Genomic DNA, 27,482 nt, shown 5'->3' on the forward strand with positions numbered 1-27,482 from the left:
GTATACCTGCGTATACCCTGGACTACAGCACTGTGAAAGGACTAAAACTCACTCACATTATCAAAATACCCATTCAGCCAAAGAACTCTAAAAACACCCATTAAGTCTCATATACAATCATGCATAATCATTTGTTTATTTTTTACATACTGAAATCAATTATTTATTACTTTGTTTGTATAACATAATGCACATTGACCTCCTTTGTATTAACTGTGCATAAAATAATATTTTCTAAGTCTTATTTAATTAAATTTATGATTGCCTTTTAGATGAATTACTTTTTGTTGTAAATCTGGTTTGAAATAAATAGGTTTTGAAAAGTGTCTCCTATTAGAAATACATATTTTAAAGGGGTTTTGTCATGACAAAATATTTAGACTTTTTACATTTCTTCATGACAAAATATGGGATGTCCCCCACAGTCATATCAGAAACATAATAATATGACCAACAGAGGACCGTGCTGGACCATTTTGTTAATTAATTAAATGTTCTTTCTGTAACATCCTTATGTTACAACAGAAGAACCAATATGGAACGGCCCCCTACAGTCAATTGGGAACGTTTTTATATGACTAATTGATGACTAATTATATGACACACATTCTCAGGGGTTGTTTACACTTGGTATTAAAATGTGTTTTTGTCGATCGGATCAAAAGTGGACGAGAGAGACGCATTCCGTTTACACCTGGTATTTAAGTCTCTTTTGTCCACCGCTTCTGTCCTGGTTACTTGGGGATTGTCTGTGGAAAAAAGAGACTTAAATACCAGGGGCCTCATTTATAAAAGTGTGACGTAGGAACTATCCTACATTTCATCTAAATGATCTTGAAATTGTGCACAGCTGAATGCTCTTAGAACTCCGCCTTGTAAACGGTCCTAATTTAATTCATTAGCATATAAATAATCAATTATCAAAGGCCAAATTTTCCGACTGCTACAATGGCAAGTGGTAAAATAAACATTTCAGCGACGCAAAAATAGAAGTTCTCCTCGTTGAGCTGCAGATGCGGGCAGGAGTACTGTTTGGAAACCTCTCCAGTGGCATTTCCAACAAATCTAAATATGTGGCTTGGCAATGTGTTTGCCAGGCTGTGAATGAGGTCGGGGGGCAGCAAAGGTCCCTGAAGGAGATAAAAAAGAAGTAGGCCAATTTAAAATTAAAATCTAAAAAACGTCTTGCACAACACAAGGCCAGTGTGCAGACCACTGGAGGTGGAAGGGGCAACACAAGCCTCACTCCAGAGGATGACCGGATCGGCTCAATAATTGGAGAGAGTGCTGTGATGGGCGTGTATGCAGAGGGTGACACGGATCTTTTATCTGCTGCAGATTCAGATGGTATGTATATGCATGTGTTATAAATAAAGCCATTTTATTTTGTACAATTAAAAAATTTAAAACATTACAATATTGTCGTAATTGTACACATTTATTTAATACAGATGAACAACCGCTTCAAAGAAAAATAGCAGCAGCACCGCATGGTCACACTCCCGGACCTCCCCAGCCTTCAGCAGCAGCAGCATCATCTTCGGGTTTCTCCGCACGGGTACTATCAGCACCGCAGGGTCACACCCCCAGACCTCCCCAGCTTTCAGCAGCATCATCTTCGGGTTTCTCCGCACGGGTACTATCAGCACCGCAGGGTCACACTCCCGGACCTCCCCAGCCTTCAGCAGCATCATCTTCAGGTTTCTCCGCACGGGTACTATCGGATGCCGTCCTACAGTCACAAAGAGACTTAAATAATTCTGTTGGGGAGGTCGTTGCCGAACAACGCTGTCCGCTCTGGTAGAGTGCATGTGCAAATAAATGTTTTTGTTGTGGAAAATAAAAAATGTGTAGTCTTCATTCTTATCACACTGCAAAAATGAGTCTTACTTAGTATTTTTGTCTTGTATTTATAAAAAATCTTTAAACTCTTAAATTAAGTATTTTCTATATGAGCAAAATGACCGAGGAAAATATAAAAAATATAAACTTTAAGTAAATTAGGGCTTAAAACAAGCAAAAAAATCTGCCAATGGAATAAGAACAATTTTCTTAAAATACGTTTACTTTTTTCATAAACACTTAATTTAAGAATTTTTTTTCTTATTCCATTGGCAGATTTTTCTTTACTTGTTTGAAGCAGAAATTCACTTAATTTTTTGTCTAAAACTACTAGGTCATTTGGCTCATCAAGAAACTAAATCTTAATTTAAGAATCTTTAGATATTTTTACTGAAAAGACAAAAATATAAAAGTAATTTTTTGCAGTGTATCACATCTGTTATTCTTATAATTTAATAGAAACATTTACCTGTTGGTTTAGACGATGAATCAACTCCCGTCATCTTCTTAGAGTAGTGGCATGGGTGTTCAATTCAGCAGGTAGCGGTGGGTGATCCTCTCCTCCGAGGTCCATGCGCATGTCCTCCTGTCGCATCTCAACACCATGGCTCAGAGATATGTTGTCCAGCACACAACAGGCCAAGATGATCTTCCACACCTTTTTGGGCTCATATAGCAGCATTCCTCCAGATGCATCCAAACACCGCCACCTTCCCTTAAGCATACCGATGCGTTCCACTACCGATCGCGCCCCGGCATGGGTGGTGTTGAAGTGGGCTTCTTTAGGTGTCTGTGAGTGCGCCACGGGGGTGAGAAGCCATGGCTTCAGAGGATAACCTCTGTCACCTAATGGTGTAAAGGTAATTTGTTATATCTTATGCGTTTTAAAGCAAGAAATGAGAAAGTGAAATATAAAAATAGTTTACCTAGAAGCCAACATTCTCTGCCTGCTGCAGCCTCTAGACGGTTTCCTGACACACGAATTGCGCAATATGAATGGGTCGACCCTGGCCATCGTGCAACAGCATTCACAATTGCCATAAGAGCATTGAAAATGAGCTGGACGTTAATTGAGTGGAAGTTCTTTCTATTAACATAGGCATACTTATTCATATAGGGTGCTCGTATGGCAACGTGAGTGCAATCTATTGCATCGATGACGTCTGGGAATCCCGTGAGGCACAGGAAATCTTCACTCACATCTCGCTGTTCTTCGACAGTATAAGGAAACATGATGAACCGAGGAGACAAACGAATGAGTCCTTGAAGAACATCAGGCAAAATCCTGCTCAACGATGGCTGGGAAACACCTGACAGGTCTCCCATTTCTCGTTGGAACGTTCCTGTAGCCAGGAAACCAAGAACTGTGCATATTTGCACCTCAGCAGGTATGGCCTGGTTGCGTTTTGTGTGCCTCTGCAAGTGCGGCCCTATTTGGGCACAGAGGCCAGCTCTTGGTAAGCGGTACCTGCTCATCAGCCATTCATTGTTATGTGCCAAGAAGTCAGCTCGGTCGCCAAAAATTCTCTCTCGCCTTATTGCGCGGTTGGCAATATCTTCTAACAATGCCAATGCTGCCATAGTTCCTCTCACAAACCACGTCCCTATTGATCCTTTTATAGCATATAGATGGACCAAAATGTTTTACACGTGTGGACCTATTAGCTACATTAATTTCCTTCAATGATCAATTATATGAACAGTTTTTGGCAATGCGGGTTTGTGCTGAAGTAAACTTAATTGATTAATAACTTGATTGTGCAAACCAAAATGTGGTCCGTCTGGCAATACACCTAAAAGAGTAATACTACTAGTATTACTAATCATAATGATAACAATAATAATAACACTTACAATACCATTACACTGTAAACCCCAATTCATAGTACTCAAAACTTTTGCAGAAACTGATTAGGCTACATAATAATTTTTGAGGTAAGTAAATACATTTTTTTAAAAGTAAGATTTTTTTAAAAGTTACATTCTAATAAAACTTAAACATTTACATTTTTTTAAGTGCATTGTGCTTAAAAATATTGTTTAACATATGCACATTTTTTGATTCTCTAATTATGTTGATACAATGGTAAAATTAAATAGAAATCGAATATCTCAAAAAGGCAAATTATTAATACAGATGACGACGTGGAAACGGCTTGTTGACGTTGTAAAAGTTCTGAATATGCCTACCTGCAATAATGCAATATTACCACAAGGAAACGTGCGTACGTCAAGTCAGAACCTGACGCGGAGGTTAGTACTTTTCCATGTCAAAGACGAGTTTTATAAATCTGAGCGTTAGAGTGGATTTGAGCATACGCATGGTCTTAGATCAAATCTGTGCGTAAAAACGCTTTATAAATGAGGCCCCAGGTGTAAACGGAATGCATCTTTCTCGTCCACTTTTGATCCAATCGACGAAAACACATTTTAATACCAAGTGTAAACAGTGTTCAAAACATTTTGAGCTCGTCCACTTTCGACCACATTCAGAGGTAATCAAATACAAACACTGTAGACCAGATTGCTTTTGTGGGGTAATCGCGCATGTGGTCGAATGTGTTCAAACAGAGCATGTGTTCAAACAGACCACACGAGACCGCCTACTCTCCACCTATTTATCTAATCTGAGGTAATTAGCACAATGTATTACATCTTTTCTGACTTCTAGCGAGGACTCTCCACAGACCATCCCCAGGTAATCAGGACAGAAGCAGTTGAAAGTGGACAAAAGAGACATTTAATTCATTAACAAAATGGTCCAGCACGGTCCTCTGTTGGTCATATTATTATGTTTCTGATATGACTGTGGGGGATGTCCCATATTTTGTCATGAAGAAATGTAAAAAGTCTAAATATTTTGTCATGACAAAACCCCTTTAAAATATGTATTTCTAATAGGAGACACTTTTCAAAACCTATTTATTTCAAACCAGATTTACAACAAAAAGTAATTCATCTAAAAGGCAATATTAAATTTAATTAAATAAGACTTAGAAAATATTATGTTATGCACAAGAAATACAAGGAGGTGTCAATGTGCAGTATGCTATACAAACAAAGTAATAAATAAGTGATTTCAGATTGTAAAAAATAAACAAATTATTATGCATGATTGTATATCAGACAAAGACTTAATGTGTGTTTTTAGAGTTTTAGTCCTTTTAGTTGTCTTCGTTCTTTAAGCAGTTGTTCATAGAATTTGAATAAGACTTCTGACTGGTGCTGCCCTAATGACTCGTGTATATTCATGTACCTTTATTTCTGGGAGTGTGTATATAAAAGAAGCACAGGTGACGTAACACTTTCTGTCCACCAGGTGGTGACAGAAGGTCATAATTTTCGATCTCTTCCAATAATACAAGAGCCGTTTAAGAACAGAAGCTTTATTTCTCTTACAGCTTAATTATAAGTCCATGCAGAATATTCTGATAGACTTATTTTCACTTTTATGAAAATCATTTTCCACCCACAGGAATTATTCAACTTCACAAATAATTTTTCAATATAACTATCCCAGGTGTGATCTATTTAACATGCTCTTGGCCTAACAAACCTAAATATGTGCGCTTGAAAGCATTTCCTATTTCATCTGTACATATTACATACTTAATTCAAAGCAATGATATAGGTGTATTTTAATATATAATAAATTAATACCCACATAGATGTAGATGTTGTCGCAAGCTTTCGCAATGTTCGCAAAAAGTTATCTAAAGGGGACCAAAAATTTGAACCTTTATAATAACATTAGGCACATTCCTAGCACATCATCTTCTGGTTATGAAAGTGTTGCAGTTCAATGTTCCTTATTTCACTTTATGGGATGTTCTATTTTGGTTATACCATGGTCACATAAGAAAGTTACAGAGCGGACGTTTGGAAAAGTAAGAAAACCTTCCCACATTTTTTGGTGAGATACAAACATTTCCTAAATGACTGTAGGGGGACATTACATGCTAGTTATTCTGTGGTCACATGAGAACATTACAGAGAGGACACCTACATTAACAGAACTTTCCCACATGGTCCTCTTTTGGTTATATTGTAACGTTCCTTTATATGCCCTTAGGGGATGTTCTACATTGGTTATTCAGTGCTCACAAGTTAATAGAACATTCCACCATGGTACATTACCAATATGAGTGTAGACAGCTTACGGCCCACCAATGACTGTTTAAAACATTCAGAGGACCACCTTTCTAAACATGATACTTTTAATGCAGAATAACAGAAAAACAATGCATTGTGAAATGCTTTTCGCCTCATTAAGTCACTAAAGGTACATCTGGTGGTTCCCCGTAGATGAATGAGGAATGTCATTGTTGCCAATGGAAAAACAAAAACCACATCAGTGTCATTTTGAGCAGAAATAAAACATTTAAAGTGGAAGATGTAAAGGTGGACTTTTAGGCTTTAAACTTGATCTTTTTTAGTACTCAATGGTAGTACCTTTGAGAAATTACATCTTTAGGTAAAACATACAGCCCTAGAACACATTAAGAGACTATTTTAAGAATATTTTCAGTTTATCTAAATGTACGATTTATATGTACTGTGCAAAAGTCTTAGGCCACCACCACCAGACATATTGTTTTAGAAGTTTTAATGTCCATCCATATGCATTTGTTTTATTTTATTTCAATTTATTTTATTAAGATACAAACAGAAAATACAGGAAATGTGTACAAAAAAAAAATACAAAATAATTTTTCAGGACTAAATGTCTTCTTTAGGCATCATCTGTGTGACCTCTCTTGGCACTAAACACATCTTGAATGTTTTTGAGCAGAATGAAGTAAAAAATTTCGGTTGCACTTTATTTTACAGTACGTGTACCCACCTTGCACATATATGGTAAATAAGTTGTACTTACAGACAAATGTGTGGTACTTACTTTTAGGTATCTACATGGTAATTATTTGGTATCATTACTGTACTTACCAGTGGTACATACTTGGTAGTTATTATGTAACTCTAGGTAAGTACTGGGTAATAACATATACATACTTATAGTGTATGTATACTGTTACTAGCGAGAAACATTACTGTACTTACAAATAAATGTACAATATAAGTATTAAGTATTTACAGGCAAGTTAGGGTAAATGACAGGAATTTATAGTGTGTACATATATGATAACTAATATCAAACAGTTCTGTACTTACAAATTGTATATACACGATAAGTGTGTTACCTGCAGGCAGGTGTAAGTTATACTTATACCATACGTATATGATAACTAAGAACAAACATTACTGATGTGCCATTTTGGTACTCAGACTCAGTATCTTTGTCCTTTAAACCAAGCATTAAATAACCGTATGCATTAACTACTGGTTACATTCACTAGTACGTCCATGGTAACTGCATGGAAACATGACTGTAAAATAAAGTGTTGCTTTTTACACAGTTATTACATAGGACCTACCACCTAAGATATAGCATCATATACATGTCACTGTCCGGCAAACCCAACTATTGACTATCATACGCATTAACTACTGGGTACATTCACTAGTACACACTGTGTATATAAAATTTCTAAGTACAGAAGTGTGTTTGATATTAGTTATCAAATATGTACACTATAAATACCTGTCATTTACCCTAACTTGCCTGTAAATACTAAATACTCAAATTGTACATTTATTTGTAAGTACAGTAATGTTTCTCGTTAGTTACAGTATACCTACACTATAAGTATGTATCTGTTATTACCCAGTAATTATCTAGAGTTACATTATAACTACCAAGTATGTACCACTGGTAAGTACAGTACTGATACCAAATAATTACCATGTAGATACCAAAAAGTAAGTTCCACACATTTGTCTGTAAGTACAACTTATTTACCATATATGTACAAGGTAAGTACACGTACTGTAAAATAAAGTGCTACCAAAATTTCTTTAAAATTAGAAATTAGGATTAAATTTTATTTAGGTTTAAGAGATTCTGCAGTTTCCTGCTATTGCTCAAGTAGAAGGGGAGTTTACCCTAAAAACTTGACACATTAGTTTACGTTTTTATTCAGTTTTTAATACTATACATGGGCGAGGCTAAAACTTGAAGTAAGAAATGTTGTTATTCTAAAATTTTTGTTCGTCTTTGACAAGGTTAAATAGTACTCCGTAGTTTGTGGTTTAAAATGTACATGTTAAGGATGAAAATGAAAACCTCCCCGCTTAGCAAATGGTGTCATCCTCCTCTTCTGCTTCTCTGTACTTGCATCCGCAGCCCGACCGTCATCCAGCGCGAAACACACGCAGAATGAGAATCCGGTAGTGTTGTGATGCAACTTTTTTTGTTCAAATCTTACAAAATGTTTACTTTATGTTTATAATGAGCAAGTACATCATGAATCAATCTTTCAAGCAGTCTTTTTGTTTTATCCTGAATCACCATGGTACACCTATAATAAGTGTTTATTTTTGGACTATTTTAGCCCGGCAGGTCGCCACCGCTGCGGAGTAGCACAGTACCTAGGTGACTCGTCCATAGACTTAAACGGAGAGAAGTAGCGCCGTTACAATGTTCTTCCGCAAGACGCATGCAGTTCTGTTTATTAAAGGAACAGTATGTAGGATTGTGGCCAAAACTGGTATTGCAATAACTAAACTTGTGGCTAAAACTGGTACTGCAATCACACAACTTGTGGCCAATACACAAAATGACAACATAAACATCAGTTGAGGGCTGCAACTCCACTTTTTAAATGACAATATCCTGGCCAGACCACTGTTGTCAGTGATATAAATATGTGAAATGAAAATTATTTCTTAATGTCTAGTGACATATCAGGGCCATTTTATGATTAATTGATATAAATTTCTTACATACTGTTCCTTTAACATCTAGTGTGTGAAACAAAAACAGCAGCGCGACAAATAAACTGCGTACCTGTGTGTAGTGCGTACGTGTGTCTCTGTTGTTAAAGTTTATCCTTTATTTAAGACTCATTTTAACAATCGAGAATCATGTAAACATGACATCACGTGCGTCTTTTCTGGTCAGTCATCATGAAAACATGCCGTTTGGACCAGAGTAAAAACAAGCAACATATCACTGTATACCACCAGTACAGGAAAGTTAAGTGTGAAATCACTAACTGTGGCTTTTTAAATGAATTTGTATTTATTCCTAGATTTATATCTGTTATTTTTCAGTTGTGTCTGACTATCAATCTGGACAATGAATATTTTTTTAGTTTGTCACATGTAGATTAATATGAAGGGGATAACGTTTTTAAGCCCTTAGTGCAGGACTCACAAGTGTTTTGTTTTAGACATAGTAAGTCTAATGAAAGTAAAGGTAATGGTTCAATTAAGGACTGTTAAAAGAAAAGCTGTAAATTAATTAAAAACTATTAATAACCTACCATATTTGTAGGCAGATTTCTCATTTTGACAAATGGCCTAAAACAATACACTGTATATTCACACAAAACCATACGTGCACTGCTGCTGTAGCCCACCTTTTGTCCTGTATTTTATAGTGACAGTTGGCCACCTTATATGCACCGGGAGACTTCAATATGACATTAATGGCAAAAAAGTGCTAGCTCTCCATTAATCAGAAGTAAAAAGGTTGGCAAAAAATGCATCTCAAAATTCATCAGATTGATGCTTTAAAATATGTAATTTAAAAAAAATTCTTACGGGGGGGGAGCATGCCCCCGAACCCTTCTAGAGGGGTAATATCCTTCTCACCTTTTCCACCCATGACCCGTTCCATGGGAAACCCCGAGCTTCAAAACGTAATGCGAAATACATGTCAATAAGTGGCACTACTGTAGGGGAAAGTGTGTACATTTAAAACCAGCCCAGTCTCATGGAGTTGCGTATAAATAGCAGAGGTGGGACAAAGTCATTGTTATGCAAGTCACAAGTAAGTCTCAAGTCTTTGCTTTCGAGTCCCGAGTCAAGTCGAGTCAAAGACGAGGCAAGTCCCGAGTCGAGTCACAAGTCAAAGCCAACAAGTCTCAAGTCGAGGCCAAAGTCCTACTATTTTACTTTCGAGTCATTTCAAGTTCTCTTACCACGGAAATAAAATGCATGCTGTGGACAGGTGGAGGGAGGCCCCAATACTGCATTGCATTCGCAAAAGATCAAATTGGCCAAAAGTCTGTCAGTCATTCGTGCAGGATAGGGACGCAGAATGATGCCACCATGGCTGAAAACTCACTCCACTGGAGAACTAGAAGCAGGCACTGCCAAGACTCGGATGGCTACTTGAAAGAGTGAAGGAAGGGGTCTTACTGTTTAGTGCCCAGAACAAAAGGGCACACTGTCCTTCTGCCATGTCAATGTAGTGACTTAGCTGCAGTGGTGTAGTCTAGATTTTTGTTTTCCCTTTGACCCTTAAGCCGAAAGTATACTAGGGACGTCCGTGTATGTGCGCCGTCCGCATGACGTAATTTTCGTCATCAAGAGGGTCCGCGGCCAGACAGTGCGCGTACAGTCCGCGTACAACAGCGCATGCGCATTAAAATATTTAGACAGGGCACTCCACTATAAACAATTATACAAAGGAAATAGACAGCATTTGCACACACACTATTGTTTATCTTCTTTAACTTTTACTTCTTCCCAGAACAGAAAGCCCTGGAGCATGTTTGTTTGATTCCTGTTCTTTGTTGTCTTGTTGTTTGTTCTAAACTGTGTTTGCAATGGTGGATCAGTTACTTTTCTTCACCTATCTTAATGTTTTAATGTACTGTAAATGTCGCCAAATCAGTGCTGCCCTGACAGCATGTTAGACTAATAATTTGAATAAGAAATCATTTGTATTGCGTATAGTGTCGAATGCGGCCATCCGCGTGTAGCCGCGGGGAGTATACCCGAAAAGCTGCGCGGACGCGGACACGGAAAAAAGGTATACCCCGGCCTTTATGCTCACTCGTCTGGGACACCCCATATGCACCACTACACTCACAGATGCATACAGTATAGATATTCATGTAACTGAGAGCATTCTGAAAGTTTACTCATAAACACATAAACTGAATGTGTATGAACATGTCAGTTTATTATAATATACTTTAATAGCCAATTTGCATTTACAGCTGGGGAAACTGGACTGATTTTTAGACTAGTTTAGTGTTAATTAACATCTAACTCAGGGCCAAAAGCTACTCAACTGTTAATTAAAATTAAATAAACTGTTTACAATCTTCAAATCATGGCTAACACATGCATTGAAGGAGAAAAAAATCCACTCTTTCAATAGCTAATAGCCTCTTTCACACAGTAATTCTGGTAAATTACCATGAAATTACCAGAATGAATTTACCAGTAAATACAAAAATGTGCTGTTCACACACGCAGTGGCGTTCCGTTATTTTACCAGTAAGACATCATTCACACATCAGTATCAAAATACCGGAAAATTCGTTGAGAAAGCGGAAGTACCTGTAGCAGGCGGCGAGCTCTGTGTTGTATTTGTAAACAATCCACGTCGTTCATAACCACGGTCCGTATTTTGTTGTTTTCACGTCTGTGGTAAACAGTCGCGAAGTTGCTCATGACCAAACAACATTGAATGAGACGACGTCAAACCGAAAATGCGTTTTTAACAAGAGTACTGTTTGCACTTTAGGCTTCACAGAGGGCGTGCTAAGGACGTCGGCAAACGGCGGTAAGCTGTTTTAAACAACTTTGGTGAAGAAATGTGGACGTAAACTTCAGGTGTGCTTAACTTTCAAGCAGCATGTGTGTGGAAACGTCAGTAAATACTGCGGGGATAAACGCGTCATCTGTATTAAAACGCTATGATTGGCCCGAAGCTGTCAGCACGGTCTGACGTCGTCCGTTCTAAATGCCGGAAATCCTATAATTTTCGTTCACACACAGCGCTTACCGGTAAATTACTGGTAATCTTACAACCTGTCTTACTGGTAAATTGGGAGCACTGATTTACCGGAAAGGTTCTGTTCACACATGACATGTTAACGGCAATTTACCAGTAAATTACCAGTAAAGACTGTATGTGTGAAAGGGACTACTATCTGACAACTATTGATAACATTATCATGTGTAATTTAATGGTGTAAATGTTTTTATTTAATACACATTTAAGATGACCATGAATTAACTCTAATTTGCATAGTATTTGATATAAAAAGCTTATTTGCATATAATACAAGCATTGTCTAAAAATGAAAATAGGCTTTTACTTAATTATTGTAACAAGATTATCACATTGCCTAATATTAGACACCCAAATCAAACAGAAGTTTAAGATCATATACATCTTGAACGTAGACATATAAATGAACACAGAGAAGGAAAGTTTAACACTGTGAAGCACAAGCAAACATGCTGAAGGCAGCTAAAAACCATCAGGACATAAACACGGGCTTATTTTATTGCATTTGGAGCCTTACCTCCAGATAAAGTAATAAACTGGACTGATGATTTAAATGTTGTTTACTCACATGTGCGTTGTTAACTCTCTGGATTTTATGTTGCAGCACTCGTTCACTTCACATGGATTGTTTGTTTACAGTGTCGCGTGAGCAGCTACACTGCAGGTTTGACTTCATTTGGCGCTAAGCAGACCTCTTGGTGATGTCAAAGTACCGCGAGAGTGATTCAAAGCAGATTTCTCCATGTGATAACTGGAATCACTCTCGCGGTACTTTGCTGTCACTCGCCTGTGGGGCCACATCGGTCTGCTCCCCAGTCACTTTCGCGCCCCTATAGTAATTTCATATGCCGATCAGATCGCGCAGTCGGGAGGAAGTCAAACACACCAAATATATAGCCGTATATGTATATGCATTTCAACCCGCTAAAGTAGCAAGTGTAGCATGCTGGTCAGTGCTTCACTATTACTAAAAGTTTGAAATGTCACAAAACCATGCTGTTATGCATCCTCGCGCTATTTTTAGTGGGTATACGGAATTCCTTGACAATTCCTAGTGCAGTGTTTCCCAATCCTGGTCCTCGGGCACCCCCTCCCAGAAAGTTTTAGATGTTTCCTTATTTAAAACACCTGATTTGACTCATCAGCCTCCTTCCAAAATGGTAAACATGTGTCCCTAACAAGCTGATGAGTTAAATCAGGTGTTTTAAAAAAGGAGACATCTAAAACTTTCTGGGAGGGGGTGCCCGAGGACCAGGGTTGGGAAACACTGTCCTAGTGGGTATAAGGCGTGTACCTGCGTATCACGTAGACTACACCACTGCTGAGCTGTACTGCTGGTACGGTCCCAACATCCAAACCAACGTGGGACAATAGTGATTAGCTGTCGTGCAGGCAGTGCGCGTGCTCTCTGCATGCAGGTTTTGCACATTTTTTTCACAGATGCAAATACACTGAGAGCGGCGCGGCCGTGTGAAAAAAAAAATTCCCCAGGTTTTCGTGTGAAGTAGCAAGTCTTTTCGAGTCATAAGGCGCAAGTCCAAGTAAAGTCACGAGTCATTGAGGTTCAAGTCCAAGTCGAGTTGCAAGTCTTTGTACATTTTGTCGAGTTGAGTCTGAAGTCATCAAATTCATGACTCGAGTCTGACTCGAGTCCACACCTCTGATAAATAGCATGTAAAATAGTGTAAAAATCTTGCAATACATACGCCAAATTCCACTTTGGCGTGCATATGATACGCCAGTCCTTCCCATTCACTTAAACGGTGCATCTTTTTTTGTCGCTTTATTTATTGGTTTCTCAATTTTTTTGCTATTTTTTTACCACTTTCGCTTGGTTTTAGGGTTAGAACAACTTTTTGTAATGACATCCTAATGCAAACCCCAACTCTAACCCCAACTCCAAGCTTAAATATGGACAAAAACATGGAGAAACCTGTATATTAAATAACCTCATTAAACAAATCTAAAATCTAACCCTAAACCCAAGGGTATCTACGTGAGACTGGGTAGTTTAAAACTGATCTAGGGGTGAGGATTTAGCTTTTCTTTCAGGGTATTACACCCCGGAGTCACACAGCAGAGCACCACTGACAGCTATTGTAGATGCCGCCAGTGTGTTCGAGTTTTAAATGTGGCACAACGCAGACGCACTGTTTGCAACCCCTTCACATAGTGATTCTGCATCTGAATAAACACATGTTCTATCTGACATGATTCCTATTGCGATATTCAAACATAAATGGGCTCTTAGATCATGCATCTTAAATAAGTGTTTTTAATTAATATAAATTCATAAGAAAAATCTGATGCGAATATAACAAGATTTATAAAAATCATTTGTCAGTAGTCTACCACTGCCTACGCAGCCCCCCAGATGGCACTCTAGGGAACACTGGTTCATTAGATGAGTGTTACTCTTATCGCATCTGTGAATATGTGCCACTACGTGCAGTCATGTTTATATAACTTCGCGTTAATTTCCTCTCCTCATGACGAAGATGCAGGTTTAAGCTTTAAAACCAATTCCAGTGGGATTTATTCTTTCAAACTGTATGTGTTCACCAGAACAACACGAAATTTCATTTACAAAATGTAACTTCCGGTCTCTGTTTGTTTAATGGTCTGGCTAGTGGCTAAACTGAACTCTGGAACAAATATCTTGTTAAAAAACAAGGCTAAAGATAAGTAAAGACGGTGATCAAGAAGGGATGATTGGCAGCCGGTCTGTAGTTAACATTGTATACATTAATTTTACACAGTAATGTTAGCTCAGTGTAGTTTTTGATAGGCTTTAGCTATGATTTGAACTTAGGTAATCTACTTCTAATTTATTTTGCTTCTTAAAATTTATAGCAGGTTATATATTAATTTATAATTTAATATTATATAAGAACATACTCAGATAAATACTTTTTCTTATTACATTTATAGGTCATACAATATTCTGCTGGTCTCGAATTGCTGCTGAAGAATAACGCTTTTTTTTGCAAGATTTAGATAGTCTCAGTAGTCTAGACTGGTGTATTTGTGTCAGTTTGGTACACCCCTAGTAAAAAATAAATATACTTAAATATATTTTAAATGCATTTATTTTATGCTAAGTGTATTGCAAATACATTAACACATCTATGTACTAGATGAAAATACCCCAGAATTGTACTTATTTCATGCTTTCTTCAAATGCAGGCAGAGTAACTTTGTACACTAAAAATAAGTTGTAAAGTAGTGCAGCTTTTGCACATGCCATTATGAGAGGTACACTTTAAGTTGAATTACAGTGTGCTTTTAGAAAGTATACTGATTAGGTTCTTGTTTCTATCTACAACATTGTTTGAAACTATATAAAAACTTGGCGTGTCTTTACCGAAATATTTGTCATAGTACTTTTTTGTGCTTGAAGAACAATTGTTTTATTTAACAGAAAAGTTTCATATACACATATTTATCACACAGTATATAACTCCTTACAACAAAGGTTAATGTACTAATGGAAACAAAAATATAAAATGTATCATTGAAACTATATTTTAACATTTTCAAATGCACTTTTTTTACAACAATGACACTACATTTACATGTATATTTCTTATTTCATTAAGTTTGTACATGAAAAAATAGGACTGCATAAACACTTAAATATCAGCCTATGTCAAGAAATGCTATTAATCCCTTTCAATTTGTCATTGTGATAACATATATTTTGTCTTTTGACCTGATCATGATACATTTTCTTTGGAGTGAGTAAGGATGGAAAGCAAATACATTGTTTGTGTCATGCACTTCAGTTACAAATGAAGAGGATCTTTGTTTAAGTTAAGTTGAACATCTTTGCAAAGTTCATTTCCAATTCTCGCAAGTTCCTTAACTAAAGCACAAGAGATATGTGTCTTGGAGGTATCCAACTTAAAAGCCACAAGACTCATGATTTTACAGAGGGTTCCATCTTCCAACTGAACAACTGAGTTGTTTCTTTTGTAAGTGTGGTGTTATTGTAAGAATGGTAAACAACACCTTTAGAAATAAACCGTTTGTAAAATAACCCTGATTGAACTGTCACATTACAGTTTTTCTTGATTGCTAAAACACTATAACCAGGCTTTTGAACTAAAATTTCAAAACCATAACGCCATTTTTCAAGAAGCACACCCATTTTGCTGAACTATAAACACTACTCCCCTGCTTTAACAAATGAGTCAGTTTTGGTGAACTTATACTTCAAAACTTTACACACAAATCCCTACATTTCTCAGTGCTTAGACCATCTTATCATATGGAAAGCACAAGCACTCAATACTGTTCACTCAATTCAGCACAGCTTAGGCTCAATTAGCAAACAATTACCAAGGTGGAAACACTAAGAGTCAAAATTGAACACACTTCAATCAGATCCTTCAATAGATAGATAAAAGGGCCCGAATCAGTTCACTGAGCTTTGGAACATGAATGGATCCACAGAGAAATAAATGAATAGGTTGAAGAGGAGGAGGAGGGAGAGGAGGAGGGAAAGAAAGAGGAAGTGGTGAAGGAGGAGGAAGAGGACTTGGTGAAGGAAGAGGGAGAGGATTTGGTGAAGGAGTAGGAAGAGGAGGAGGGAAAAAAGGAGGACTTGGTGAAGGAGGAGGAAGCGGATGATGATGTGGTGAAGGAGGAGGAAGATGACATGGTGAAGGAGGAGGGAGAGGAGGAGGACATGGTGAAAGAGGAGTATGGGGACAAAGGGCAAGGTGACAAGCAGTCTCAGATGAAATTCGAGCCACTCTAGTTGACCATGTTCTTGTCCATGGTATGACTATGAGGGAGGCTGAGCAACGAGTAAAGCCTAATTTGAGTCCCTTCCCTGTTGACTCCATCTTCAGAGCCTTCAGGGAGGGAAACAGATGTACTTACAGTAAGACTGCTCTGTACAGTAACTTTAGTGTGCATACACTGTTGGACTATGCTACTGGAATAAAGAAATGCATCAAATTGTCTTGCATACAGATTGACATATCAGTAGATGAATGCCAGGGGTGGATCATGCAAGAGGATTTTACCCTCGCTGTTTGGCTGGGACCAATATAAACTGTGATGTGGATGAGATTCTCTGGCCTGACCCAGAACAAAGACGGGATGTTGAGGAGGAATAATAAAAAAAAATGTTTTACAGTTGTGCTGTGTATCACATGAATGAATAAAAATGTGCTAATGCATACATTGATTGTGTCTTTTTTGGTCATGTGAAAAGGTTTTTGAGCGGACGAACCACAAGCAAGTTACCAGTTTTGGATATATTGTTTTGAATTTATTGCACCAGTGTGTAATACTATGTTGAAGTGTGTGTTTTTGAAAGCTTGTGTGTGTTGTCTGAGGGAAAAGTCTGTTTTTTTCAGTAAAAGTGAATGGTTTTGAGTGTAGAGCTTCATTTCGACCTGAAAATAGGATGTTTGGAGTATTGGGTGATATGTTATGCAATTGGGTTTACTGTTTTGAGAATATGAGGCATAGTTTCGAGAAATGTGTTTAAGCCACTGAGAAAAACTGTATTCCGCCTCAATCCCGTCTTTGTTCTGGGTCAGGCCAGAGAATCTCATCCACATCACAGGCTATATTGGTCCTAGCCAAACAGTGAAGGTAAAATCCTCTTGCATGATCCACCCCTGGCATTCATCTACTGATATGTCGATCTGTATGGAAGGCAATTTTATGCATTTCTTTATTCCAGTATCATAGTCCAACAGTGTATGCACACTAAAGTTACTGTACAGAGCAGTCTTACTGTAAGTCAGTGGTTCTCAATCCTGGTCCTGGGGGCCCACTGCTCTGCACATTTTATATGTCTCTCTTATCTGATGGACAATGAGATCTCTGCTAATGAGCTGATAATTTGAATCAGCTGTGTTAAACAAGGGAGACACACAAAATGTGCAGAGCAGTGGGCCTCCAGGACCAGGATTGAGAACCACTGCTGTAAGTACACATATTTGTTTTCCTTCCTGAAGGCTCTGAGGGAGGCTGGTCAACGAGTAAAGCCTAATTTGAGTCACTTCACTGTTGCCTCCATCTTCATAGTCATACCATGGACAAGGACATGGTCAGCTAGAGTGGCTCGAATTTCATCTGAGACTGCTTGTCACCTTGACCTACTTCTCCCTCCTCCTCTTTCACCAGGTCCTCCTCCTCTTCCTCCTCCTTCACCATGTCCTCTTCCTCCTCTTTCACCACGTCCTCTTCCTCCTCTTTCACCACGTCCTCCTCCTCTTCCTACTCCTTCAACATGTCCTCTTCCTCCTCTTTCACCACGTCCTCCTTCTTTCCCTCCTCTTCTGCCTCCTCCTCTCCCTCTCCCTCCTCCTCCTCCTTCGCGACCTATTTCTTCATCATGTCCTCTTTCACCACGTCCTCCTCCTCTTCCTACTCCTTCACCATGTCCTCTTCCTCCTCCTTCACCACATCTTCCTCCTTTCCCTACTCTTCTGCTCCTCCTCTCCTTCCTCCTCCTCCTTCTCGACCTATTTCTTCATCATGTCTTCTCCATACTCCTTTACTATGTCCTCTTCCCCCTCCTTCACCACATCCTCCTTCTTTCCCTCTGCCTCCTTCTCTCCCTCTCCGTCTTCCTCCTCCTTCTCCTCAACCTGTTCCTTCGTTTCTCTGTGGATCCATTGTTCCAGGGCTCAGTGAGCTGATTGGGACCCTTTTGTCTATCTGTTGGGGGATCTGGTTGATGTGTGTTCAGTTTTGACTCTTGGTGTTTCCACCTTGGTAATTGTTCAGCAGAATTATTGTGCTTCTTGAGGAGTTGTGTTATGGTTTTGAGGGTTTGGTTCAGAGGGCTGGTTATAGTGTTTTGGCAATCGAGAAAAACTGTAATAGCAAGCAGCTCTTTATTAACAATACTGTTTTTTGTGCCTATATACCAGTCTTTGTCATGGTGCTTACTGTCTAGCTAGAGAAAGGCAAGTTGTCTTGTTGTGCCAAGGCAGACACTATGTTGGTATTCAGCTTTCACTGCAATTGTATGGTGGCGCAGTTGGTAAAGACAGTACCTCTGTACGGGAGGGATCTGGGTTCAAATCCAGACAAGCACAAGATTTGCATACAAAGTGGTTTGTATGAAGTTTCAGTGTAAAGCAAATGTTCAATCCTGGTGTATAAATAACTGTAAATAGATTATGAAGAAATACTAATATTTTTTCAGTGCTCTCAAGGTACTAGCCTGCATGAAGTGAATTTTAATGACACTTTAAGTTCAATTAAATTTTAGTACTACCTAAAATACACTAGAAGTCTGAGTTGAAGGTACTTCCAATGTCATTGCAAGCAATTTTAAGTATGTCTTAAGCATACTACATCTCACTCAAAGTTTTATTACAATACAATTTCATTAAGCTTCAAATGTGTTTGAATGTCACTATTAGTAAAATACTAGTATGGGCTCAGTTGATTATAAGTATAACATAAGTGTAATTAAAATGTAATTTAGTTGCAATTGTAATGTTATCAAAATAAATTTCAAGTGCACATTCAATGTTCTGTTCTGTATATTGTCCAAAATTAGGGTAGATACTTAAGTTGTACTTAAGTATACTTTGAATAGTTCCACTTTAGCAAAAAAAAGTATATTTAACACAGTTTTAGTTGGACCCCAGCACTACTTTCACACAACTAAAGTGCATTAAGTACACAATTAGTTGTTCCAATTTAGCAGACTTGAAGTATACCAATATATAGTGTTCAACAAATACATTTAGTTATACTAAAGTACATGTGAATAAATTGTACTTAAGTATACTATTTTTTCACTAGGGACAGTACAGCAGTATGTGTAGAAAAGCTAAAACTGCTAAATTTTAAATTAGCATATTTATGAATAGTTATGCAATAATATCACAAGGCGAATCTAGTTTGAATCCAATAGAATCCCAAGGATTTTAGTGCGAGTAGGTGAATCAAAGGTGAACATCAATAAATTGTCATCACATTATCTGTGGCTTTTTAAACTTTCCTACACTGATCTGGGGCCTCATTCATAAAACTGATACTTACTAAAAGTCTGTATGTATGCACAAAAGCCAAAAATGGCAAACGCCAAAAATATTTAGACTTATAAAACCATGCAATGTTTCCTTTATAAATCAAAGACCACCTGCAACATATCCCGCCATGTACACGTCCATTTTGAATCATAAATTATGCAAATCACCTTATGAATGCTGCCCACATTTTTTTTATTTAACCTTTTTTTACCAGGTAGGCACGTTGAGAACAATTTCTCGTTTAAAAAAATTACTTAAGATTATTTACTGAGACTAGGACTATGTCCTTTTGCGTCCATTCATTTTTCTTTTATAAATCATGATAAGAAAAATAAAATATAAACTGTTGTTTTATTTTTAAATGCAATGTTAAATGTCAAAATGTGAATTCGAACTGTATTTAGAACTTCCTACACCAAATCTTTATTATACATTTAAAAATGCACTACTAAAATTGAAAACGAGAATATTAACTGTTTCACATTCAGACTTCTTTGGCAGTGATTGCAGTGCTTTGCTTCATGCATGTAAACATCATCATTCTACGCATTTTGTTAATTTCTTAACTGCAACTTTTTGTCAAATTAATTTAACCTAGCAAGCAAAACCAGAGACACTATAGACCCAATATAGTTCGGCTATGAGCAACAGCAACACACGTCTACCCTAAATTACCTTGAATATGGTTACATGCCGCTTTTGGCAAAATAACTTGGAGAAGAACTATATTCCATCATGTAAGCAACAGGTGCTCAAGGTGTTTCATTTCTGTTACATGTTCTAAACATACGCATCGTCTATTCTTGGGCTGTGGTCGGACGTCTAATAGACTTTCACTGAGAACTCAAATTTTGCCTTGTTTTAGCCAAAAATTTGCAGATACATGTTTTTTATAAGTAACGGCTATTTTTAATGAACATGCAGGGTTGCAGTCAGAACCAATTTACTTGTTTTAGATTCAGCCTGTGCGCTTCTGTGATTGCAACAAGAAGTTATGGTTCAGCTCTATTTTTTCTTTTAATTTTTAACACTCCAGAAATGTATTATCTTATTAATGTATTAATTATCCATAATTTAGGATACAGTATTAAAAAAGTTATATCATGTAATCATGCACAAACTGAATTTGACTTTAAGCACATTATTGGGAACATCCCTGGGGAAAGCCAGGTGAGATTTTGATACAGCAAGAGGGAAGACATTGATGATTTCAACATGCTTTTCATTTATTTGGCAAAAAAGAGAATGTGTATTGCCATCTACATGAACTTATGTGCCTTTTTAGCACACAAAGATAACTTCCATTTATCAAAATCCCAACTTCAGTGTAGCTCTAAGATTTATCACTGAGAGGCTGCTTAAATACTGCAGAGAGAATATGTGGACGAGAGAGAAACATAACGTTTACACCTGTAATATTTAAATCCGTCTCTTTTGTCCACTTTTGACTACTTCTGTCCTGATTACTTTAAGGGGCAGTTTATGAAATAAGATCGCGCAACTTTCACGTGGTAGCAAAATGAAACTACACGGAAATCAGCCGCTTTCGTTTTATCAATGAAAGGCTAAAAATAGCGCTGAATACGAAAAGACGTAAAACAGTGTTCATTACCTCAGATTAGATAAATGGGCAGAGAGAAGGCTGTCGTCGCGTGTGGCTGTTTTGAACACATTCAACCCATAGCCTGCAGTTCTATATATCTATATCATCATAGGTAACATGAAATAAAAAATGTTTCCACACACCAAACTTATACGACGCTGGGGCTTCCTCCAACTCCGGGCAGACTTCCATTCTCTCCCTCTTGACATTTCTACACGTAACATGACCGGCAGCACTCACTCTCCACAGCAGTCACCTCTTCTTTCGCACTATTCGCGAAAGGGAAACACGCTATCTGGGGTCACATACAGGGCATGAGGTTACATTGCGCATGCCATGAACCGTTGAACCGTACGGCACACACGCGCTCCGAACCGAGACAAGCGAACCGAACGGTTCGGATTTTTTTCATGAACCGTGCCACCCCTAGTCAATAGGTGTGCTTTATTCACGATAAAACACTGCTATGACCGCTTCACCCAACAGTTCTATTAAAGATCACTGCGCCCTTAGCAACACCCTTAGCAACACATAAACATATAATGAGACAAAGTCTGAGAACAGTTTGTTGTTTTTATTTGAGCTTTCATGTTGTCATTATTTTTTCTAGCGGAAGGAATGCTTTTATTGATTTAACTTCATGAAAGTTGCACTAATATTTTTTTTACTTTAATATTGTGTAGTAACCGTTTTATAAAAGCAATAAGGTACTCGAGGCAAGCGCTGTATCGTGAATAAGCAACGGCCGAAGGGGCTGCAGGCACGACGCTCAGCCGTTACTTATTCACGACACAGCACAGCCTCTCGTACCTTATTCTTACATATAGATAGATAGATAGATAGATAGATAGATAGATAGATAGATAGATAGATAGATAGATAGATAGATAGATAGATAGATAGATAGATAGATAGATAGATAGATAGATATAGATACATCTATATTATATATAGAGTAGGTGAATCAAAGGTGAACATCATTAAATTGTCATCACATTATCTGTGGCTTTTTTAAACTTTCCTACACTGACCTGGGGCCTCATTCATAAAACGTGGGATACTTACTAAAAGTCTGTATGTATGCACAAAAGCCAAAAATGGCATACGCCAAAAAATATTTAGACTTATAAAACCATGCAATGTTTCCTTTATAAATCAAAGACATAATATATACACACACATAATATGTATGTATGTATGTATGTATATATATATATAATTCTTGTATTTGGAACTAAATCAAAGGTCAAAAAGCTAAATATATACTGAGAAATAATTCAAAAATCACTATGGTCTGATAATTCTTTGTATGACTCACCTGATTAGTCTTAGTGTATTTATGCGATGGCCCAGACCATTATTGTTATAGAACATACAACATACTTGTAAGATTTGTTTTACTAGTTTGTCTGTGCATTCAGTCTAGTGAATAATGGTAAACGACATCGGCTTGCTGTCCTCAGATGGAGCTCGTACCTGAAGCTCGGCTCAAGCCCCAAGTTCAAATCCTTCAAATTTTCAAAAATCAGGATCTATCTAAAACAATCAAATTGTCATGAACACTGACTGCATGTTCATTGAAAATAGCCATTAAATGTAAAAACCCTCCGTTTCATCTTCTGCATTCATCTGCCTAACATAGTTTGTCAAAAATACTAAAAATCACAAATCAACATGGACAACTTATCGTTTGAATCTTGTAGATGTTCAATCTTGCAAGTTATAGTTTATGCATTTTAAAGGCAGGGGATCTGATTTGATCCAGAAACATTTTTAGTTATGCTGGTTAAAAGTCCCCTCACATCCTGATAGCAATCACTATGTTAAGTTGTTTAATGCAGTGGCGAACCGTGAGTACTTCAGCTGGGCCTTCAAAATATGCAATGAAGTGCAAATGCCTCTCCATGCGCAATTACGCATGGCTTAATAAATGAAAGTCACAAATTTAATGGATAGGTTCTACTTACTACACCGCCTTAATTCTTAAAAACAGGAAAATGGAGACAAGTGAGCATGGGGGAAAAAACACAAAAATAAATTGAGAGTAGTTTGTTTTTCATAAATTTTAAAATTCAGAATATAATACTAGGCTATTCGTATTTCGTTAAATCATACAGTGAACGTGTAAAAATTCTGAGCACGCAAAGTTAAATTACAGAATAGGCATCGTTTGCCTTTAAATGCAGTTTTAAAGTTTAAAATTACTTTAATCTAACTGATAAACACAAATACAGACTCTGCTGCTCTGTAAATTTGCATTTAATTTTTGTTTTTTGTAAATATATATTTAGCTGTAGGATAGCTTGTTAGTCTTTTTTCATAAGGGGAAATATAGCACCCTGCGTTCTCAGTGCACCTCCTTGTGGCTTATAACTGTTATATTTTGCGGGCTCGCAAAATCCCTAGCCCGAGCCCCGGTGAATGTTTTTGCATTCTCTGAGATTTAGTTAGGTAATTATATTGTATGTAATTCGGCGTCGCCTGCAGTCATTACTATCCTCAAGTGAAACTGTCAGGAAGTGAAAGTATAATTAAACCCATTATTTTTCTCGTGTTCACGTCTGATATGCGCAGCGCAGCTGCACGCGCATCTCTCGGCTGTGCTCTTCACGAGTACCCGCTTAAGTAATTTCGTTTTTACCTCAGCCCTATCAAACTAGCCACAACGTCAGTCACGTTTTCTGCCATTTACCTCAACCACTCTCACCGCAGAGATTCGGGCCATTAGATGGTCTATGATTAGGACTTCTTCTTCTTTGGTGTTTTACGGCAGCTCGCATCCAGCTTGTTGCATGATTAGGACTTCATGAATGAGCCAGTTTACCGGGCCTTAATAGAGACAGACGATTCTGATTGGATATGAACCTGACAGTAAGCTTAACGTTAGAACATAGATGAGAGAAAATATATTACATGTATTAAATTAAATTAAATATAAATTTAAACATGTAAAAACATATTTTTATTGAATACTTTATTATTTATTAGTATTATTATAAAAAATATTTTTATTAATTTTTTTAGGCCTTCTCTGAAGGCGTAGAAGGCCCTGAAGGTTCCCCACTGGTTTAATGTATGTTTAATGTTTAATGTATGTTTAATGTTGTTTTATGTATTTGTAGAAATTTATGTAATTTGTGAAAGGCATAGGACCAAAACATTTTCAAACAAACATAGATCTCAGTCCGAACGGACGTTGCCTTTTTTGTCCCTCATCCATAAGCGTACTTTAAATGCCACCGCGCAGCCTGTTCATGCAGACACCATACGTCAACGGCACGTTCACGTGCGCTCACCTCCCATCTGTAAACAGAGGGAGAATGGCAAACTTCTGCTGAATTTACAATCTGCACAGGACCCACAAAATGAAAGACATCTTTTGAAACAACAACAGCAAAAACTGCCTGGATCAGCAAAGAGCAAAAACCCAAATTAACATCTGAAACTTTACTGCTTTACCACGAGATGCAGCTGCAGGAGGCAAAGAGTCTGAAAATATGTATGCAATATGTTTGTATTGAAATGAATTCAGATAGTCTACTTTGATGAAACATTGTGTTGCTTATGAAATTTGTGTTCATTTACGGATTAGCGTAACGATATAGTTACTACATCTACACAACCGAAAGTGTGCTTTAACTAATTCTGATGTAAACCAGTTGTTTATGTTGGTTATTTTGGTAATGTTTTTCAATTTGTACTGCAAAGTTTTCTCACTGGTGAATGAGACATGAGATGTGACTGTCTGATCTGTGCTTTGAAAGAGGCGTGACTTTAGATGGCGATTTGAATGGACGGTGGGATCGTGATTGCATTGCTAGTCGGCTTCTGTTAGCATTTTTCAAAATTAGATACCTTTAATATAAATGAGTAACAATAATAAAAGGGGGATATTGGGTCAGAGGACCAGTGTCACATGAATTTAAATCATAATGAATAGAATGTGATGATGTTCGCATGCACAAAGCTGCGCTCTGCTAATTCACAGCCAAAAGAAACCTGAATGTGAAACAGCAAAACTATATTTACATTGAACTATGAGGATGTAGTCATCTAAATGTTCTGCGTCAAAGTTAATACAAGAACCAAAATTAGCATTTTGTTAAAAAAGAAAAAAGAATGGACGCAATACCTATAAATAGTACAATTAGATAATGGTCTCTTAATTATTTCTGCGGCTGTATATTTTACATTTAAAGATTTCTCAAAAGGTACTACCCTTGAGTACTATTAAAGATAAAGTCTAAGCCTTAAAGTCCACCTTTCTCTTTAAATGTTTTTTTCTTCTCAAAATGACACTTATGTGGTTTGGTTTTTCCATTGGCAGCAATGACATTCCTTGTTCATCTACAGGGGTACCACCAGGTGTACCTTTAGTGACACAAAAGGCATGTCACAATACATAGCTTTCTGTTATTCTGCATTGATACTATCATTTTTAGAAATGTGGTCCTCACAATGTTTTAAACAGTCATGGTGGGCCATAAGTTGCAAAAGGTTGAGAACCCCTGCTCTAAGAGATTGTTTTTGATTAGAGCGGCTCAGGAAAAACAAAACATACAGCCCTCTAAAATCCGCCTTTAGGAAAGCTTTAGGAAAAAACAAGTTAAAGTCTAAGAATGTATCCATTGTTTAAGTTAAAGGTGGTTTAAATGTTTCAAAAAAGACGCCTTGATTAGATGTTACCAGTTGACGGACAGGGTGTTGAGTAGTGTTCAAAAAAAGGTGGCCTTTACCAGGACCTACCAGTGCACAGACCCACAGATGTATGGAGATTTTATGTCTCCATTTCAGACAGCTGACATGCAGTCTGAAGGCCAAGCTCAACCTCCTCCTGTAAGCAGTGCTGCACAGAGGCATGCACAAGAGTTCAGCCAAACCAGATTCACCCCAGAGAATCTGACTGATTGTTTTGTCATCTGGATTCTTTTTTATATCTCCATCACCGTAATATATAGTAGCATATGTTGGTCGTTGTGTCTTGATTTACAACATGAAGCTGTCATTTAATATTTTTTTAATTGGCTGACAACAAGCCACATGTTTTTTTGAACCTGCATTGTAAGTTGTCTAGCTTTAATATTTGTATTCAGAAAATATTTTTATGTCCAATGTGTCAGTTTCTACCTCAAGAGGTTTTAGTCTCCAATAAAACATCTAGCCTTTAAAAATGTCAAAATAAACCCCTGGGTGTAGCTTTATTTCAATACTTAAATGTCCCTGTATAAGAAGTCACGTAACGTACAATCAAATGCTCTAAGAAGCAAAAATACAAACTGACACCTAACCTATTTCATTTATTTAAATGCCTTGGATTTACTGGCGGAGCACATACCATCTTGCGAACAAACAATTGGATTCCTGTCTTATTTTTATGCAGATTAGCATTCAGGTGGTGATTTGCATTTACTATTTATGGTTTAAAATGGCCGTGTACAGGGCGGGATATGAGGCTGATTCACGTACTCAATCTAGCAAATTATCTGTGATTATAAAGTGAAATTGCGTGCAGGTGTGCGTACGTAGAGATTTATAAATCTTAATTTTGGTTTGTGTACACAATTCTCAGGTTTTTTTTCTCAGATGAACTGGTTTGCCTTGAACATAGACATGGCTGCTTGAATGGTGTTAAGAATAAATACATTTAATAATTTATTCATTGTTGCACCCTTAGGGCCTGGGGAGGACGGTGCTCTCAAAAACGTATGGTTTCAGAGGGACTCAAAAACAGACAGCAGGGAATCAGACCCCAGGAAACCTGAGAGTGGTGTTAGAGATGAAGAGAAACCAGGCCCAAAGATGACTGATATGAACAACACATGCAAGAGCTGTGAGAACAATGGCAAAAGCAAGGTAAGAAAAAAGAAAAGAAAGGACATGTAGAATGATGGGTAGCACATGTGAAGTCCTAGCCTGACGTTGTCATACTCAATTCTAGTCAGAATTTGAGTCTGATACCGCTCCATTGAGCTAAAATTATGAGGCGTGTCTCAACCGAAAAAATGCCTCTGCACTCAATTGGATAGACATACGACCAATCAGAGCAACGGAGTGTGTGACTTATGTTGAAATGGCGTCTTTAGCAGCCTGACCGAACTGCTAGTAATTTCGCTACAATGATACTAACATCATTGTAATTATACTAAGTCTG

General features: G+C 37.5%; 1 protein-coding gene across 1 annotated transcript in view; it reads left to right on the forward strand.

The window, feature by feature from the left end:
* znf831 (zinc finger protein 831) overlaps positions 1-27,482 on the forward strand; it is a 43,139-nt gene that overhangs the window by 6,980 nt on the left and 8,677 nt on the right. The window contains exon 4 of the mRNA XM_055184033.2: positions 27,006-27,184. Coding sequence (XP_055040008.2) covers positions 27,006-27,184 — 179 coding nt within the window. The remainder of the gene's footprint in view (positions 1-27,005; positions 27,185-27,482) is intronic.

The sequence above is a fragment of the Misgurnus anguillicaudatus genome, chromosome 14 (assembly GCF_027580225.2).
Source record: "Misgurnus anguillicaudatus chromosome 14, ASM2758022v2, whole genome shotgun sequence".
Lineage (NCBI taxonomy): Eukaryota > Metazoa > Chordata > Actinopteri > Cypriniformes > Cobitidae > Misgurnus > Misgurnus anguillicaudatus.